Source organism: Tupaia chinensis, unplaced genomic scaffold, assembly GCF_000334495.1.
Source record: "Tupaia chinensis unplaced genomic scaffold, TupChi_1.0 Scaffold000271_1, whole genome shotgun sequence".
In the NCBI taxonomy this organism is placed as follows: Eukaryota; Metazoa; Chordata; class Mammalia; order Scandentia; family Tupaiidae; genus Tupaia; species Tupaia belangeri.
The window spans coordinates 3,995,769-4,016,707 of NW_006159752.1; the positions used below are offsets into that span (position 1 = coordinate 3,995,769).

A 20,939-nucleotide genomic window follows, 5' to 3' on the forward strand; every position below is an offset into this window, starting at 1 on the left:
ACATGCGCCTGGTGTGAGTTTCAAGCCACTGGGTCCAGGACACGAACCACAGTTGACCATGTGGGAATCCAGCGCCTTAACCACTATGCCAACTACTGGCCCGTATTTGTATCCTTTTAAATATCCTTTACAGCAAACCAGTAAACTTAAGTTAGTGTTTCCCTGAGTTGTGAGCTCCCCGATAAATTAATCAAGCCTAAAGAGAGGGTTATAGGAAGCCCCTGTTGTAGCCAGGCCGTGGCAAGTTCCAGAGGCCCAGAGCTGTGTCTGACACCTGAAGCAGGCGCTGTCCTTGTGGCTGAACCCTCGGACAGTGGGATCTGACACCATGTCCAAGCAGGCAGTGCCAACATTGGGCTAAAGGACACACACTCAGCTGATCTCTGCTGCAGAACTGACCGAAACCCCCACACGCATTCGGTCACGGAAGTGACGCTTGCTGACTGCTGAAAGTGGCAGAGACACTGAGTGACTTCCTTCTCTGTTCTCAGTGCCAGGGACCACATTCAATCTCGTAATTGGTTGTTTCTGTATCTTACGTCCTCCTAAAATACTGTTAAGTTTCCTGAGCATAGAGTTTTGGTATCCCACTAGCACACAGAAAAGAACCTTACATATAATTAGACATATATGTATTTCATACTTTTTTTTTCCAAGAGAGATTTTCATTATAGGGCATGAGTTCTCGCCGGAGAGATGGAGGGACAGAGAAACAGAAAGCAAACACCATCTCCTAGGGGAGATAGCTGTGCTGCAGTCCCTTCTACTCTCGGGATTCTGGGTATGGACACACATGTGGCTGGCGGAGTTTCAAGCCACCAGATCTGAGACTCGAACTGCAGTTGACCATATGGGAGTCTGGTGCCTTAGCCACCATGCCACTTGCTAGCCTCTTTGTCTTTTAACAGATTTTTGCTTTTGGGCATGTGTGCTCAATGGAGAGACAAAGAGTGACAGAGAGACAGAAAGTGAGAAATCACCCCCCAGAATGGATGGCCATGCCACAGCCCCTTCTTCTCCATTCTCCTCTCAGGATTTTGGACACACAGGCACATGCACCTGGCGTGAGTGTCAAGCCGCCAGATCTGAACTCAAGTCACAGTCAGCTGCATGGGAGTCCAGTGCTATGGCCACTACAATACCTGCTGGCCCCACTCTATACAGTTTAAATTCTGGATAGCCAGAGGGCTCGTGTGAGATAAGAGAGAAAAAAGGAGAAAGGTGTCGCCAGAGGGGCCTAGGCATACCACAATCCCTCTTCTTCCATTTCTCTATCCCCTCAGGATTTGGGGTACACTAATGCACAGGCCAAATGTGTTTTCAAGGCTCCATTATTGGGATTCAAACCATGGTCTGCCATGTGGAATCTAGTTCCCTTAACCACTAGCCTACAGGGTCAGCTCTCTACACATTTTTATTTCATTGACTTGGGACTATGTGGATTTTTAGTATTTATTACTAAGTTAGCATAAGTTTGAAAATTTTATTAAATAATAAAGAGGGTATAATCCTTATTACAGCCCTCAAGTTCTTTAAAGAAAAAGTCCTACTGAATCTCTAGCCTCTTCTCTCACTACTAATCTACGTAGTTCCCAATCACTGCTATCAGTACACACACACTCTCTTGCTTTCGTGTTTCAGCTCAGGGAATTCCCACTCCTTTAGATGCTACCCTCACAGTCTCTGGCCCAAATCTTTTTTTATTTTATTTTATTTTTTTAATTTATTATCGGTCAGGGACCAGCAGTTGGCATAATGGCTATATTGCTGGACTCCCATGTAGTTGACCATGGCTTGAGTCCTGAACCCAGTGGCTTAAACTCACACCAGGTGCGTGTGTGTGTGTGCCCAAGATCCCAAGAGGAGAATGGAGGAGAAGGAACTGTGGTGTGGCCATCCCCCCTGGGGGGTGATTACTCGCTTTCTGTCTCTCTATCTCTCTGGTGAGTGCATGTGCCCTATAGCAAAAACCTCTCAAAAAAATTTATTATCGTTCATATTGTACATAATCATGTCTTCCAATTCCATTCCAACTATTCCCTTTCATTTCCTTCTTTTTTGCAGCCAAATATCTTGAAAGCATCCTTTACACTCACTGTCTTCAATTCTCCATCTCCTATTAACTCCTGTAATAGGAGACTCTGGTTTATGTCCTAATTACTATAAAAAGACATTTTTTTTTTTTTTAGAGTTTTGATATAGGGTGCATACACTTGCTAGAAAGAAACAGAGAAATTACCCCCTAGTGGGGATAGCCACATTGCAATGTCTTCTCCTCCATCCTTCTTTCAGGATTTTGGACACATACATGCACATACTTGGTGTGTTCTTCAAGCTTCCAGGGCCAGGACTTGAACTGCGGAATCAGCTTTGTGGGATCCAGCACCTTAACCACATATCACCTGCTGGCCCTGACACACAGATACATATCTTTTTTTTTTTTTTAAGGTTTTTACCATATGGTACCTGCACTCACCAGAGAGAAGCAGTGAGAGGCAGTGATTGGGAAAGTGAGAAAGGCCTTTGGAGAAAAACATGGCTGTAACTGTCCTAATCTTACCTAATGTATCTCTGTGACACTTTTAAAGCAGGCATAAGTCAAATAACTGATCATTTGGGACACTAATTTTTAATGAGTTTCTTTCAGTGAAATGAAATGAAGGATTAAGAGAGACATCCAACTACCTCCTCTTTTATACACCCAAGGTTTCCTACCACCTGCACCTGGTGGGGTAGATTTCTTCATATACTTCCCAGAAAACAACAAAGTAACAGAATGCAAAAGCATATATGAGAATACAGTTAAGACAGATATTAAGAAATATACAAGAACATGGTCAGCAGGTGGCATGGTGGTTAAGGCACTGGACTCTCACATAGCTGACCATGGTTTGAGTCCTGGACCTGGAGTCTTGAAAATCACGCCAGGCACGTGTATGTGTGTGCCAGAATCCGGAGAAGAGAACAGAGGAGAAGGGATTATGGTGTGGCCATCCCCTCTGGGGTGATAATTTCTCACTATCACTCTCAGTCTTTCTCCAGCAAGTACCATATGGCAAAAATCTTAAAAAACAAAGAAAGAAAGAAATAGACAAGAACGTACATAATGCCCAAAAGTTTGAGAACCAGCACTCTAATGCCTGCAAAGGAGAAATCACTCTTGTTTACAAGGCAGGAGCTATGACAAATGCAGAAGAGATGTAGGCGGAATTCCTGTCCAGAATGAACTTCAAAGCCAGTCTTCTAAATTACTCTGTTCAGTTGAACATAAGAATAAATAGGGGCTGGGAGGTGGCGTGATGGTTAAGATGCTAGATTCCACATGGCGGACTCCACAGTTCAAGCCCTGGATACAGTGGCTTGAAAAACACTCCAGGTGGATGTGTGTACATGCCCCAGATCCTGAGAATGGAGGAGGAAGAACTATGAAATGGCCGCCCTCCCCCCACCCCCCCCCGGGGCGGGGGTGATTTCTCACTTTCTCTCTGTCTCTCTCAGACAAGTGCACACACCTTGTGGCAAAACCTATAAAAAATTCTAAAAAGTAATGAATAGATGGACTATGACAAGTAAGATGATATTTAAGTTGGAAACACTGAGGAAGAGGGAATGATTCAGTTTCTGAACAGAGAAGGGAGATGAGTAAGAGTTGAAAACTAGCTTGGTTAACACTGTGTAGCGTCACATCTTTGGAAATACAACATTAGTTGTCCTGCTGTTCTAAAGACACACTGCTCCATACTTTACCCAGCTACAGAATAAGACAAAGAGTTCACGCAATTGTTAAGATAATTTGAAAAATACACTTACGTTTGGGCTCGTCTGTTGTAACAGCCAAGATAAAATCGTACGGAGTCATGAATAACTGCCCCTCACACTCTATGGATGCGAACAGGCGAAACCTTCTCTCCCGAGACGTAGCATACAGGTCCAAGTCCTCAATGTCTGCTCGGCCCGTGGCAACCTACAGTTCAGAAAGGGAACAAACTTTCTTGTGTGAAATAACACCTCCTTCTAAGGTAAATACTTTTAATTATGTTGAAAGTAAATTGAAAAAGTAAAGCAAAAGGTAGAAACATAGTCTGTCCTCTACGGAACCTTAGTCATTTTATAACTAAACTATTCACATGAATGAAGTGAATAAATGTTCAAACAATCATACAATATCATTAAAGGCTTGAAGATTTTTAAACTGACCCTTTAAAGGATTTGTGATTTTATGTTACTTACTATTTATTAAGGGCCTATTTCACTTAAGTTTCAATAATAGGGAACATTAAATTACTGAGCCAGTGGTATCCTTAGAAGGAAAACGAATACTTGGATGTCTACTACACATTCTCTAGAGGCTTATTGATTTGATTAAGAGTTCAATCATCAAAATCCATTAATTTTATAAAAGAAGAAAATAAAATTCTGATAGGCCGTTTAACACTACCCCAAAGAAACCATTTAGTGGTAAGTAATGCTCAGATTAGAACTAAGATTGCTAATTCTAGATCACTATAGTACAGTTATCACCAATGGTCCTTTTGAATTTTGCCTAAGTTAAGATTTAATAGAGGACCAGCAGATCATATAATTGTTACATCGCTGGACTCCCGCGTAGCTGACGGCGGTTCAAATCCTGGACCTGGCGGCTTAAATTCATGTGGGGTGCATGTGCACGTGTGCCTAAAATCTTTTTTTTTTTTTTTTCTGGAGAGGTTTCTGCTACAAGGCACGTGCACTTGCCAGAAAGACAGAAACAGGCAGAGAGATAGAAAGCGAGAAATCACCCCCCCAGGGGGGGATAGCCACGCCGCAGTCTCTTCTCCTCCATTCTGCCCTCAGGATCTGGCGCACACACGCACATGCATCCAGCGTGAGTTTAAGCCACCAGGTCCGGGACTCGAATCGCGGTCAACTACATGGGAATTCAGCAACATAGCCATTACTCTAACTGCTGGTCCCTGTGTGCCCAAAATCTTGAGGAGAATGGAGGAGAAGGAATTGTGGCCTGGTCATGCCTACGGGGGTGGGAGGGGATTTCTCACTTTTACTTTCTCTCTGTCTCTGTCTTTCCAGTGAATGCACACCCACTATAGCAAAAATTCCTCTCTAAAAAAAAAGATGAACAGACATTATGTGTGTATGGGAGTGAAGGGAGGATGTCTCTGTCCTTCTTCAAGATCTCCTGTCCTTGCAGATAAAAAAAAATTTCCACTGTTATTTCTCTTTGAACTAACTTCGGCAAATTTATTTTTTAGTAAAATAATTCTTATTGAATATAAAAGTAACATAGCTGTTGTATACAATTTAGAATACAGAATTAAAATTTTTTTGGAGGGGAGAGGTTTTTGTTTGTTTGTTTTGCTATAGGGAGCATGTGCTTGCCAGAAAAACAGAGAGACAGAAAGCGAGAAATCACCCCCCAGGGGGGATGGCCACACTGCAATCCCTTCTCCTCCATTCTCCTCTCGGGATCTTGGGCACGCACGCACACGTGCCCGGTGTGAGTTTAAGCCACCGGGTCCAGGACTCGAACCACGGTCAACTACGTGGGAGTCCAGTGACATAGCCATTACGCCAACTGCTGGTCCCAAATTTAAAAAATTTTTACAGATACAATTTTATTTTGATTTTGGAAAAAAAAAAAAGATACCATACATGTTGTTCAATAACCTGATCTTTTTTACTTATCAATAAATAAGGGCCTTTTCTTTTTTGAGTTTGCTATGGACTCAAACCGCCGTCAGCCATGTGGGACTTCAGCGACATAGCAGTGCACCATCTGCTGGTCCCAGTTTCGCTATGGAGCAGGTGTGCTAGCAGGAAAGAGGCAGAGAGAGAGAGAGCGGGAAGTGAGAAAGCACCTCCCCGGGGGAAAACCACCCCACAATCCCTTCTTCACCCTTCTCCCCTCAGGATTTTGGGCACATATGCACATGCGCCTGATGTTTTTTAAGCTGCTGGGTCCAGGACCAAAGTACATAGTCGGCCGTGTGGGGTCCAGCCACTTCAATCACCACACCACCAGCTGGCCCAACATGGGAGCCATTTGCTAAATATTTCAATAGTTACTATAAAACTGGAAGATACAACTAAAAAATATTGTCAAAACTGTTTGCTTATGTAACAACACCTTTTTGGTAAAAAAAAAAAAAATGGATTATATCATACATGTGCTATTCCATGATCTGTTCTTTATTTTGTAATCTGATCTTTACTTATTAATATATCAGGGCAGATTTCCTATGTTACTATTCTATATGACCATTTTTAGTAAACATGCTTCCTAAACCATATATATCCATAAATATTTGTAGACTAACATAATTAAACAATTTCGTATGACTGGATAATCCAATGATTTCTAGTCTTTTAGCATTATAGAACAAGGATACAAAATAGCCTTGAAAGTATTTAGGAGTATCTACAAATAGGCCCAGACTGGTGGTGTAGCCAGCTGTAATATACGCTGCAGCTCTGGAATCCACATAACTGACTACAGGTTCAAATTCTCTGGTTGGCCTGAAAACATGGGAGGCACAAGCATGTGTGCCCAAGATCCCGAGGAGCTGGAGAGTTGGGAAAAGGGATCATGGCGTGAAGAGCCCCTGTTGAGGATGCTTTTCTCTCTCTCTCACCAGCACATTTACATATGCTATCATGAATAAAATAAACAAACTTAAAAGAAAGAAAAAAAGAAATATCCAGGAAAAATTTCTAGGGATAAAGTCCTGGAGGAGAATTGACTGGTCAGCAAACCTCTTTGTGGGTACCATCAAACATTTCCAGGGACTCTGGCAATTTAAAAGTCAATCAGCAGTAGAAAAATTACATTTCCACATATTTCTTTTTTAAATACATATTTTCATGAACTTTTTGAAGCCTTCTGATATGTGCTCACACATTTCAATTATATGTGAAATTTACAATTCGAATGACTTTTTAAGTGATGAGAGAACGTACTTCAACTACATGATCAGATTTCCACCTTTTTTACATTATTTAATTTTACATATTATTATTTTAATTTGCTATAGGGCATGCACACTCACCAGAGAGGAGAGAGAGAGAGAGAGAGAGAGAGAGAGAGCGCTGCCCAGGACTCAGATCACAGTCGGCCATGTGGGAGCCCAGTGCATCAGCCACCACGCCACCGGCTGGCCCCATAGGTTCATGTATTTCATAAGAAGTTATCTTCATATTAGAAAAAATTCTTATTTAGAACGACAAGTTTAGTATCAATAAAGATACTGTCTACTTCTGTCTACTAAGTCACAGTGCAGACTGTGTACAAACCATTAAAATTATTTAAGTACCTAATATCTTCGGAAGTCATAACAAACAATCTCCAGAACTTCCAGGAAGGAGACCATCTTTATCTCTGTTACATTTTACTAAATGAACAGTCGGATGAATGATTATCTTTTCCACCATTATAAAGCCGCAGACCTTTCGAAACATTACACAAGTGGTCAAATAAAAGCTAAAAGAAAGTTTCACTCTCCACTTTTTGTGGGCTAGAGGGTGTTCGCTAGAGAGAAAGGTGGCCCGGCTGGGATCCAGTTCTCTATACGCAGTGCTGAACCACTGCGCTACCGGACCGACTCACTCACTTTATAGCGGCATATTTAAGGAATGGAAATGTATGTCTCTGCCTTTAAAGATACATAATCGCTTTGAAAGGGCAACATACAAGTCAGACGAACAAAACAGGGAGAAAGGGAATCAATAAAGAGAAAGGAAACAGAAGAAAAGTGAAGGTTAAGAAGGCTTCAAGAAGAAGAAAATTTAAATGTTAATGTCAAGAAGAGATACGAACGGTCTAGTTTTCTTTAAGAGATATTTTTATTATAGGGCATATGTATGTGCTAGCCAGAGAGAGACAGAGAGCATGAAATCACCCCCAGGGGGAATGGCCACGCTGCAATCCCTTCTCCACCATTCTCATCTTGGGATTTGGGGCACGAACACACACGCACCTGGAATGAGTTTTAAGCCACCGGATCTGGGACTCGAACTGTGGTCAACTATGTGGGAATCCATTGATGTAACCATTACACCATCTGCTGGGCCCTGAACAGTCTAGTTTTACACAACATATTTGAAAGATGGCAATGATCCCCGTGGGGCAGAAGTTATATTCTTGGAAGAGTATAAGTTATTGGTCAGTTAATAACAATTTCTAAATGCCAACTAAAGAAGTGAAATTTCTAAAATTTTTTTAGGTTTTTGTCATAGGGCATATATACTCACCAGAGAGGAGAAAGAGAGAAAGTAAAAAAAATCACTCCCCAGGGGTGGTGACCATGCTGAAATCCCTTCTCCCGCTTTTCCTCTCTGGATTTTGGACATGCACACGCATGTACATCTGAGACTCAAACCATGGTTGGCCATATAGGAGTCCTGTACCTTAACCACCAAACCATGGCTGGCCCCTAAGACAGTGGAATTTAATCTGAGAGAAACAAACGGTTTTAGGCGATTCTGCAGTGAAGCTATGACACAAAGAAAACGGTGCTTTGGAAAGATACTGCAAGCTGGGAGCAGAGACAAGCTGCCTTAGCAGTACATTAGTAACGACTGCTCAGGTAATCCATGGGACTGGGAGTTGATAGGCTGTCACGGGAAAACGCTGGGCAACTCAGTGGTGATAATGGGCAACAAGCTCCTTGGATAGTCCTAGGGATCAGACTGTAGTCCCGTGGCACACACGCATCCCAGGGTTTTTTCCTCTCAGGGCCGGGAAACCAGTGCTTCTAAGACCAGTTTACTTCTCTTTTTCTTGCTAGGCCGCTTCCCTGGGTCTGAGTGAGCTTTATCAACCATGACTCATGTCCAGCAGATTTCATGGAGGACCATTCAGCATGGAGTCCTCAGTTTTTGCACCACAATCTGATGCCATACCTCAGTCTAACATTCTGGATCACTTTTTAATTTTATTTTTGGCCTGTAACGTCCATCTTTGGTATGACCTAATTATGGACTTGACCTGTGGCTTGTCTCTACCCAACTGTCATTACCACCCCTCAGGGGCTTCTGCTTTCTCAAACTCTCCTTGTTTAGCACAGTCTAGCTGGAGCTCCAGCGTGCCAAACCTGCTAGACCATGGCAGCTGGAAATGACCCACCTGCTATGAGCTAATGCAGACTTCCTCCTTCTCCTTCATCTCTAGTAACACTTAACAAAGCCTACAGTCCCCCGCTGCCCACCAATTTCTCATATCCCCCCACCATGACTACTTTCATTCCAGCACTCATTACTATTGGGTCGTCAACAAAGTCACGGTGCATTTTTGCACAGAAAAACATAAACACGTCATGACTTTCCCAACAACCTACTACTTCCCCACAGTTTTGTAGTAATGGCTAACTGATGCTTTTTTTCTTTTCTTTTTACTTTGCTATAGGGCTAAAGAGAAACAGAGAGAAAGAGAGAGAAAGAGAGAAAGCACCTCCCAGGAGTGATGGCCACACCACAATTGTTTCTTCTCCATTGTCCTCTTGGAATTTTGAGCATGCATGCACATGAGCCCGGTTGTTTTTCAAGCTGCCAGGTCCGAGACTTAAACTGTGCAGTCAGCAACATAAGATGCAACCACCTTAACCCCCATGCCAGCTGCTGGCCCTGATCCATTTTGTTCTTAAGGGACAGAAAACAAGCAGAGCTACAGAAAAGTTTACATTCTTTAACGACCTGAGGAAGGAAGGGTACGAGAATAAATTTCACCCGGGTGGAGCTGAAGTTTTCATTAAAATGCCACTGTATGAATTCCACCCCTTGTTGTCTTGGCAACAGAACCCATAATGTCTGATAGTGACATTAGGTGGTACCCACAGGTCTGCTTAGCACCATATTAAAAGACAGTGTGGGAGGACTTTGGGAATGGTTGGTGCCCAAATGAAAAAACTACAACCTAAAAGGGAAGAATTTGATTTATGCATTAAAGAGATAAGAGAAAGCCAAGTCTTGGTGCTCAAAAGGGCGTCCTGGTACTCCCAATTTACTGCTCCCTCCACTGCCTCTGCTCAACCCAGTATATTAAACCACGTGGTCTAATACATATTGGTACTGCTCAGATGAAACACAGACTCATAAGAAGTGAAGAACAGTTTTCCCATGATATTCTAGAATACTGGCCTGATCCCAGGAGATTCTAGTTATCATCCACTGGGAAGACTTGGGATCACCTAGCTGGAGAATGAGATGGGATGGAGCGCAGAACTGGAAATCAATACTTGAGCTGATTTTAAAGTTCTTTATTCTCTTTCACCGACATTTCTCTTTCTATTCAAATGCCATACCATTTTAGTTACTTCGAGTACGTTTTGACATTAGATAATGTAAGATTCTGTCTTATTATCAATGTATTTTTTTTAAGAGAGTTTTTTGCTCAGGCAAAATCTCACTGGAGAGACAGAGAGACAGAAATCACCCTCCAGGGGGATGGCCACACTATAATCCCTTCTTCTCCATTCTTTTCTTGTGATCTTGGGCATGGATGCACATGCACCCAACGTGAGTTTTAAGCCACTGGGACCAGGTCTTGAACTGCAATTGACTACGTGGGGAGTCCAGCAACATAACCATTATACCATCTGCTGGTCCCCAATCTTTTAAAAAATATTCATTGCGACTGATGTGGAATTTTCTCTTCTTAGTGAGCTTGGAAATCAATGTATCAAATACTATTTCAAAAATTTCACTGCTATTTTGCTTAGAATGGCAATGATTTTAATTTACAGACTTGACACTGTCACTGATTTTTTTTCCAACCTGGAAATACGAATATCTATTCAAAGTCTCTAATTACAATTCAGTGAAGTTTTACAGCTTTCATCATGTAAGTTTTAATCAGTTTTGGAAGATTTACCCCTAAAGATTTTATAGTTCCTGTGTAACTAGAATCTGGAAAGGCACTTTTTATTCCTACTACATCTTCAATTGGTTAGTTGTCATGTATGGGAAGGTATTATTGACTAGTCTATATGTCTTAGATATAGCCACTAGTGGCTTGAACTCTAATGTCTGCACTTGCATTCTTCCCTAGCCTTGTTTTTCAAAATCTGGCAAAGTACTTTTGGACACTGACCTTTTTACAAAACATGACAGCATGATTAAGAAACCATTTGGGTCTGGTTCTTCACCCTGGAATGTTGGGAGGTTAAAGAGTAAAGTCTGTTCCATCTCCACTGACCTACCCTCCCTCTAAAGGAGGCCGAATTCCCGCTAAAGGAGGCCGAATAGTATTACCATTAGTAATCTATAGTTTAATCTATAAAAACGGAATCTAACCACCTACAGTAATCTTCAAATTTTTGCTCAAAATGTATGAAACTGAGCTATTCCTAAACTAAATTTGATGACAGAATGCTATATTTGAAGATTTTTTAAAAACCTAAAAATTCTAAATCTAAAATATAACAGGAAAAATATTTTTTAAAAAATTATTTTATTTAACTTTATTTATTTATTTATTTATTTTAATTTGACCAGAGAAGGACAGTGAGAGAGAGAGGAGGAAAGTGAGAGAGTAAGCAGCCAGGTCCAGGACTTGAACTGTAGTCGGCCATATGGGAGAGTCCAGTGCCCTTAACCACCATGCCACCTGCTGGCCCTAGTAAAAGGAAAAGTATTAAAATTCCTAGAAATACATACATACATACATACATATGTGTGTGTGTGTGTGTGTGTATAGACAGACTTAACTCTTAAATTATAACAATTTCATTTCTTTCATTAATAATTGTATATATCACTCTAAAAAAACTTCATAATAATAAAATGCAGCATACAGGAATTTGACAAATATTAAACTTAATATAATTTCTCAGCTTCATACAAGCATATCTTAGATATGCATGTAAAACTTTATAGCATAGTGGGAACCAGCAGTTAGCATAATGGCTATGTCGCTGGACTCCCACATAGTCGACCGCGGTTCGTGTCCCGGACCCGGTGGCTTAGAACTCATGCCGGGCGCGTGTGCGTGCGTGCCCAAGATCCCGAGAGGAGAATGGAGGAGAAGAGATTGCGGCGTGACCATCCCCCCTGGGGGGTGATTTCTCGCTTTCTGTCTCTATGTCTCTTTCTGTCTGTCTGGCGAGCGCACGCGCCCTACAGTGAAAATCTCTCCCCCCCCCCAAAAAAAAAATTTATACCATAGGCATATTTATTTTTAAACAATTATTTATTTAAATTTATTTATTATTACTATTATTTTTATTTTGCTAGAGGATGTGTGTGCTCACCAGAAAGAGATAGGGAGAGACAGAGAGGTGGGGTGAGAGAAAGCAAGCCACCAGGCCTGGGACTCAAACTGTGGTCGGCCATGACACCTGCTGGACCTCATAGTGCTACTTTTCACAGAACCAGAAAATATAACAATGTGAGTTTAAAGTAATACTAGTATTTTAAAATGTAGCCAACTGTATTAAAGAAACGCAATTTGTTTTTGGAGAGGTTTTTGCTATAGGGTGCATGTGCTCGCCAGAAAGACAGAGAGAGACAGAAAGACAGAGAAAGTGAGAAATCACCCCCCAGGGGGGATGGCCACGTCACAATCCCTTCTCCTCTTGGGATCTTGGGCATGCATGCACATGCGCCTGGCATGAGTTTAAGCCGCCGGGGCCGGGACTTGAACCACAGTCGACTACATGGGAGTCCAGCGACATAGCCATTACGCTAACTGCTGGTCCCAAGAAATGCAATTTTCAGATCAAAAAGACCTTGGAAATTCTTTGTTGAAAAAAACTACCCAGGCACTGTTGGGTAGTTGACACATAAATTATCTTATTTGTAAATGTGAAATCACATGGTAAAAACATGCAATTAAAGAAATGCAGAGCTGGATAAGAATTTAAATGTGTCTTTTCATGTTACTCCTTCTAGGAAGTTACTTCTTATACCTTCTAGGAAATAGTTTTCTGGGACTTACTTGTGTCTAATGTGGGAATACACATTCTTTATCATTTGCTAATAATATTAAGGGAATATTTTTAGCACTAGAAAGTTCTATCATTTCTAATATTTTCTGAGAACTTGTGAACTATATTTCAGGTCTATCATCTTGGTTTTCCAATTCACAATCAAGTTAGGGAATTTATGTGGAATAAGGGTTTCAAACATGCTCATAAGCAATTTATTCATTAAAATAAGCCATGATCAGTTTTAGGTAATTGTGGATTCTCTATGTCATGCTGACAGAACTAAGATGAGAAGCTTAAAAAGCGGTAGAAATGATAACAATTGCATCTTTTCAAAAGAAATAAAAATATTTTGGCAATACAATTATTTTCCCTGGAATTTCCAACTCAGACCTTTGCAACTATTGTAAAACTTAGATGTTATTTCTTAAGATAATGAAACCAGGGCCTTCAGGCAACAGAGAACATCATTATCCTCCCTATGAATAACAGAGCAGAGACTCACTGCCAAGGCACAGTCTCATGTTACTTCGGGTCAGCAATTTGAAATCTACCCTGTGGAAAGGTCTGGTTTTCCCAGGGAGGCAAGACTAAATGCCAGATAAAGGATTCACTACTTGGCAATTAGAGAAACTGATGCCTACAAGCTGATTATACTGTAAAAAGGTAACTTGAAACAATTATATCAATGATCTAAATACTGTATAATGCTCACCTTTCGGCAATCAAGAAACAGATGAGAAAGAAGAAGGGAAAAAGGAAAGTAAAAACTACTGCTACAGTATTATCCAGTATTTAGCTTACTTATCTTTAAGTGCTTCTTTAAAACATATTTGTTTTATATGAAATCAAATCAATACTAAAATTTTAAAATAAAAATGTATTTGGTTTCACACAGGAAGTTAAGCATTTAGTATTAGGACCTACTGATGTTGGCAACTGTACCAACACTTTCAAAAAACATTAAAGAGCAAATAACGTCTAAATTCACATTTTTGTTTTCTATTTTCTGGGTAAGAATCTTATGAGACGTGTATGAGAGTCTACTCAAGTAGCTAAAAAGATGTTCATGGAACTATATGGCTTTCTCATATGGCTTCAGGCTTTTTTAAAGGTATCTAAGAAGATAAAAGAGATATTTTCTTTGCTCGCTGGGTGGTCGAAAGGTTAAACATCAAATTTCCAGTGTGGGAAAATCCCGAAGTACTCTGGGTGAAATGTTTTGATGCTTAGTAAATGTGTCTAACGCGGAAATACACACAGCTGAAAACCTGTCAATAGTCTCTCTCTGGCTGAGATCAACTGAAAGGAAGGAAAAAAAAAACATTGTTAGATAAAGCAACTGATCATTTATAACTTAGCCTCACCTGTATTGTTATTGCAGTGTATATTCTAGAAGTCTTAAGTTTATAGAGTACTTTCATATGTATCACCTCCTCACGCGACAGGAAGATGCTGTAAGTGAAAGTATTTTCCTAAGGGGGCAGCAGAGCATGGTGGTTCTTCTAGTACATAGTTCTCATCTTTTCTTGACTACTCTAGGGCTTTGCTCCAACAATTCCTTCCTTACCCTGTCAACCTCAAGATTTTTTCCTCTTCCACTGGATACTTTTCTTCAGCATACACAGGTTGCTAGTTCTCCCATCCTAAAAAGCTCCCCTTGTCACTTTTCCTTTTAGCTCCCCTTCTCCCCTCCCTTCCATCTCTCTCCTACCCTTTATAGCCACGCTACTGGGGAGAGCGGTCTCCATTTCCTGTCTCCAATTTCCTCTCACTCTCTTTTGAACTTCCTCAAGCAGACTCCCCCCTCTATGACTCCACTAAAATGCTAGTCAAGGTCATCGATGGTCTCCCTTTTACCAAACCCCAAGGCCAATTCTCAATTTCATTTTACTACATTTGACACAGTTGAGAACTCTTTTCCTCGAAATAATTTATTTTCTCCAGTTTCTAAGAACTCACTTTCCTGACTTTCCTTCTACCCTTTTGGCAGTTTCTTTCTGGACTTTTTTGCTGGTACCTGGCATCTATACAGTACACTTGGGCCAGTCCTTAGGCTGTCTCTTTTTAAGAGTCTGTAACTTTTTTCCTTGAGATGGTCTTATCTTGCTTTTAAATTTATAAACACACAAATTCGAAATTCTTATCTCCAGCCTCCTTAATGTAAGTTCCATGAAGGTGGAATTTTTGTTCATTTTAGTCACTTTGGTTACCTCAGTGCCTAGGAAAACTTCTGACTCATAGCAGGCTCTCAAATATTTGCTGAATGAATGAATGAATGATGTGGCTGCGAAGCTTACTATAATTGTTAAATAATGGTTCATTTAAAAGCGAATGCATTATATTTAAAAAGAATCCTTCGCTCCCCTGCACCCCAGGTTGGGGGCATGGTTCCTGCTTGCTAGTCCTAGCTTGAGGTTCCCTGCCTGCCAACCAGCCTTGGACTACCTGCATTCTGGGAGTTGGGGGTCTCCTACAGGCCAGTTCTGGGCCACAATTCCCTGGCTGCCAGCTCTGGTCTCATGGCACCCCAGAGGAGGAGTCTAGGTTGCCAGTCCTAGTCTGCATTTCCCTGTCTGCTTGCCTTGACCCAGCCCCACGGAAAAGCTCTAGCTGTAAAGATATCTTCTCTAATAGGCCCAAACCAACCTAGGGATAGGGCTCCCCTTCCAAGTTTGTTCCTTCCTAGAGTGCTCTCTCTCAGCTACAGCACACCCTCTTGAATTTTGCTCTGTTCTTAGTAAGTAATTCCCTGAAATAGCTAATAATTCTGTATAATACTGTAATGGTAGATACACATCATTATATATCTGTTTAAATTTCTAGAACAGGTGCTAGCCAGGTGGTCTGGTGACTGAGGGGGCTGGATCCCATGGCGGACTGCACAATTTGAGTCCCAGATCCAGTGGTTTGAGAAACACACGGAGCACATGTGAGTGCATGCCCAGAAATCTCTGGAGGAGAGTGGAGAAGTGACAGCTGCAGGGCCACCCTGCCGCTGGAGTACTTCTCACTCTACCTCCCTCTCTGTCTCTTTCTGACAAAGGCAAGTACCCTATAGTCTATGGTAAATTTAAAAATAAAAATAAATAGATGAAAGTAAAGAAAACCTCCTAGAATGTCCAAGACCAAGAGTAAACCCTAATATATATGAACTCTGGATAAGAATGATGTGTTCTTCTAGGGCCATCCATTGTAAGAAATGTACCATCCCGGGGTAGGACGGTGATAGTGCAGCAAGTGGTACACATGTGGTGCTCGAGACTACAACAATATTTTCTGCACCTTGTGCTCAAATTTGCTATGAGCCTAAAATTGCTCTAAGAAAACAGTCTATTTAAAAAAAATTTAAAAGTGAAGGGAAACTCTACTAGAAGGCTGAGTTTTTGGCTCAGTCATGGTGGCACAGGCAATAGGCATGCTGCTGTGTGATGTTGGAGGCATGTGAGAAGGCTCTGGGTTCACAGTTTGGTTTTACTTGAACATGCTGGGTACACCCATGATCCGGGCTGTCTGCATGACTGGGAGGAGAATGGCACATGAAGACCTTGTCAAGGGTCTCTCCCTATCCCAGGAAATAAACTTTTTTTTTTTTTTTAAGATAAAGGTTATGTTCTTCAAATACCACTATTAAAAAAATACAGCACAGGAGATGGCAAGTGACATAGTGGTTAAGGCAGTGGATTCCTACATAGCCAACCACGGTTCAAGTCCCAGGCCTGGTGGTTTGAAATTCACGCCAGGCGTATGTCCATGTGTGCCCCAAATCTCAGAGGAGAATAAAGAAGGGCATGGCCAACGCCCCAGGGAATGATTTCTCACTTTCCCTCTCACTGTCTGTCTCTGTCTCCAGCGAGCACATGTACTCTATGGCAAAAACTTAAAACTTAAGTAGCAAGTTTGTCTCTGAAGAAAGACTAGGAAAAAAAAGTCAAAATGTTAACAACTGTTAATTATGAATGACAGAATACATAACTTTATAAATACACTGAAAATGAAAAAGCATAACAACCTAAAATAATATTCAATTTTTCATCTGTAGAAAAATGCCAATTGCCATAGGACACATATGCTCACTAGGGACAGCAAGAGAGAAGGAACTCTGATGGAGTGTGATCACACCACAGTCCTCCTCCTTCCATTTTCAGGATTTTGGGCATGAGCATGAGCACACACACACGTGCTCCAGTGGTTTTTCAGGCTGCCAGAACCAGGATTTTTGGTTAACCATGTGGGATCCGGTTCCCAATGCACACACTTGATCTTAGAACCCCAAGATAAGCTGGTGTTATCAGATGTTAGGTCCAGATGGCAGGTGGAGAGATTTGGGGCAGAAGAAGTCCTTCAGTTGCGCAAAGCCAGAATGGTGGCTAAAGGGGATTGGGGTCCACTGTGCTACAGGGTTGGCCCAATGAACATGTTTTTAAAATCATACATTATTTACTTTTGGAAGTTAATTTCTATCACACTGGCATTTTTGTTTTCTGAAAAACTTTTAGGTGTCACTTGCATTTAATAGGAATAAAAGCCAAAAACACACTTTCTAGGACAAAATGTATAAAATGAATATTTAACGAATAGATTCAAAAACTAAACTTAGACAGGATTAAGGGACATAAACAACATCAAAGAAACTATCAATAGTAATAAATAACCAAATAAAATATTAGAAACAGTAAAGTTGATTATAAGATTAAAAAACTATATAACTGAAAGGAACTGTACAGAACCAAATTCACTTATCTACCTATGAGATTTCATAGAAGAAGAAACGGTGTCCCTGAAAGGTTAATCGACTCAGTCATTGTAACAAAGACAGGCAGTGGCAGAGAGTAAGACTGAAGTTTATACATCAGAGCTCATTTGGGAAATGAGCATTTAAAGATATAATCAGTATGTACTCTCTAACTTAGCTCTCAAGATTTTATAAAGAATATTATTTGGAGACTGAGTTTCATCATCTAAGAGAAAGTATGATACATTCATTGTTACCTAAGAAAAGAAAAAAAAGGCTGATGTTCAAAGAAATGAAACAAGTTCTTCTCTACCTCGAATACAAAACTGTGCAGTGTTTGCTTGCATGGAACCAAAACATGTTCGCAGATTCCCTGCAGGTCACAGAGCATGCACCTGGAGAGTGGCTCTAGACAAGATTCAAGGAGTTCATGGCTGTGGAAGATAAAGCTGGTGAATTTCTCCTATTACAGGAAATCCTAAGGCTCAAGGTAGGAAGCAGATTTTCCATTGGGTTTCATCAAGGCAGTGGGAATTATTTCTGTAGATTAAGATCACTGAAGACAAACAAATGATAATACAAAAATCTATACACAATTATACTGTCATGTGTAATATGCATACTTTTGTTGATTATTTTTGTTTAAGTTAGGAGGTATCAATTCTTATAATGAGAATTTAAAAGAGCTTGGTATTTGTAATTGGTTGCAGAGAAAACTGTATTAATTATACTAGTAAATTAATTGAAAAGCACTTACTGAGACTGGGTGTGCCAGGTGCTAAGGGAAATACAAGTATGTCGAGGACTTGGCCAAGCAGGGAAACAAGTGTTGCTGACGGTTAACCAAGTGTAGAAAGTTACAACACAGGAATATGGCAATTCGGAAGAAAAAATTAATTTTTAATGTGTTTAAGATTAATATGGAACAAATACCCATGCTAACTTTATGATTCTGAAAGGGTACTATATTGTTCTCAGGGTTTTTTGAACAAAAGGAATAGTTGAATGTTAAGTGGAGGGGTAAGGAATACTATACCTGTAAACTAGAGGAAAAGTTGGAAAGATTTTTCATCTTGAGGTGATATATCAATTAAAGGAGAATCTGCTAACTGCTCATCAAGCTCAATTTCCTGTTCTTCTAGTTTTACAGCTAGAGGGCATTTCCAGTGACCATGTTTAGAAAACAAAATATGAATGGAAGTGATGCATGCCCTCTCCAGCCCTGATGCATAAACCCTTCCACAGGAGTTCCTTCATGTTCCTTCACACTTTTACCTAACTAGTATGCTGACACCCTGGATAACCCTGGAAGCCATTTGTTGAAGATGGCAAAAACATTAATAATCCAGGTTCTGGAATAACTATATGGAGGAGAGCCCAAAGAATCTTACTGTTACTCATAATCCCAATAAAATTGTTTTGTAAACAATACATAAGCTTCTACTGGTTTAGTTCACTAGTATGTGAAGGTCTACTTGTTATTATAAACTAGCCTCCCCTAAAACTAACATATCTGAATAAAATTCTGTATGTTAGGTTGGCTGTGGACATACTGTGTCAATGTATTGAGAAAACACAAGCAGAAAATCAGACCATATATAGTAGTTATAGATAACTTAATCTGGTATTTTTTTTTCTGAAAAATGTATGTCCAAGGGGAAGGAAAATGCTCCTGGAATGTAATATAGTCTATAAATTAAGGAAAAGCTATCTAAAGATTTTATGTAGTCAAGAGTAGAATACTTGTTAAACAATATTCTTTCACCTAGAACTTCTACTTGTTTAACGATCTTCTTTCACCTATAGAACTTCACCCTAAATGTACTCTCAAGAGTTCAACATAGCTGGAGAACGGAATGATCCTTGTTTCCTGTAATTTACCAGCCAATTTTTGGTTGCTGCTTGATGAAAGCACTCAGCACTTCACTATCACCACTGTCACCTAGACATTTGTATCTGACAAATTCTGAATCACTGATGCTAATGCTGGCAGATAAGCTCTGGTTATAAAGCTCAGTGCCTTGCCAGTGGCAACTGGCAGACATTCCTATTTGCTAATTAAAGAACTCTGATGCATGGCTCATGATTTTACTCACCACCCCAAATCATGTCAAAGAGAACTTCAGCATGAAACAACACTAACAATAAAAACAAATTATAAGTACACAAGGCATCATTTCTTAACCAATTAGACTGGCAAAATTAAAAATACTAACTATAGGGCTAGCAGGTGGCATAATGGTTAAGGCACTGGATCCTACATGGCTGACTCGACAGTCAAAGTCTCCTGGACCCAGAGGCCTGAAAACATGCAGGGTATGTGTGTGTGACTGAAATCTTGAAAAGAAAATGGAGGAGAAAGGATTGTAGTATGGCCATTCATCTTGGGAGGTGATTTTCACTTTCTCTCTCTCTCTCTCTGTCTCTATCTCACTCTGGCGAGCGTATGTGCCCTATAGCAGACTAGTGTACCTGTAGCACATATATTATACACCTCACACATCATAGCGAGACTGGTAAAAATCAAAGAAAAAGACAATATTCTACAAATGGCAAAAGAGAAATACCAAGTTACTTAAAAAAGATTATCCTAATGGCTGAATAGTATTCCATAGAGTATATGTACCACAGTTTTTCAATCCATTCATCCGTACGGGGGCATTTGGGTTGGTTCCATGTCTTAGCAATCGTGAAAAGTGCCGCAATAAACCATGGAATACTATTCAGCCATAAGAACAACAAAACCCTGACTTTTGACAGAAAGTGGAAGAATATGGAAGATTTACTGCTGAGTGAAGCAAGCCAGGCTATGAAGGAGAGCCACTGTATGTCCCCATTTAATATATACCGAATGTCTGCACTCTATAACTGAAACTGACGGGCTAAAGGATGTACAAACAGAAGAGGTGGATGTGAATGCTAGATGTGGGGTGTGTGAAGGTGTGGGGCCTGAGAAAGAACATTTGGAGGAGGGATACAAAGACAGCAGTATTGAGACAGGGAGGTAGTGTTGTTATATTTTGATCAACTAGACCGGGGAGAAATGTTCATATATTGAAATGATTACCTTGTATGCTAAATAATGTAATTGAATGTATTAAAAAAATGTAAATAAAAATTAAAAAAAAAAAAGATTATCCTATTAGGCTACCATTAGGCCTTTCGACTAACAATGCAAGTAAGGAAAGAATGAGAAGATATATTTGAAACATTAAAAGAAAAACAATTTTAAACATCAAAACATACAGCCAACTGATTTTTGACCAGTCAATCCAGTGAGAAAAGGGAAA

At 40.4% G+C, this 20,939-nt stretch overlaps 1 protein-coding gene across 1 annotated transcript in view; it reads right to left on the reverse strand.

Annotated features, from left to right (window-relative positions):
- MICU3 (mitochondrial calcium uptake 3) overlaps positions 1–20,939 on the reverse strand; it is a 111,273-nt gene that overhangs the window by 72,312 nt on the left and 18,022 nt on the right. Inside the window, exon 3 of the mRNA XM_006149710.3 lies at positions 3,811–3,964. Within this exon, the coding sequence (XP_006149772.1) occupies positions 3,811–3,964 (154 nt within the window). The remainder of the gene's footprint in view (positions 1–3,810; positions 3,965–20,939) is intronic.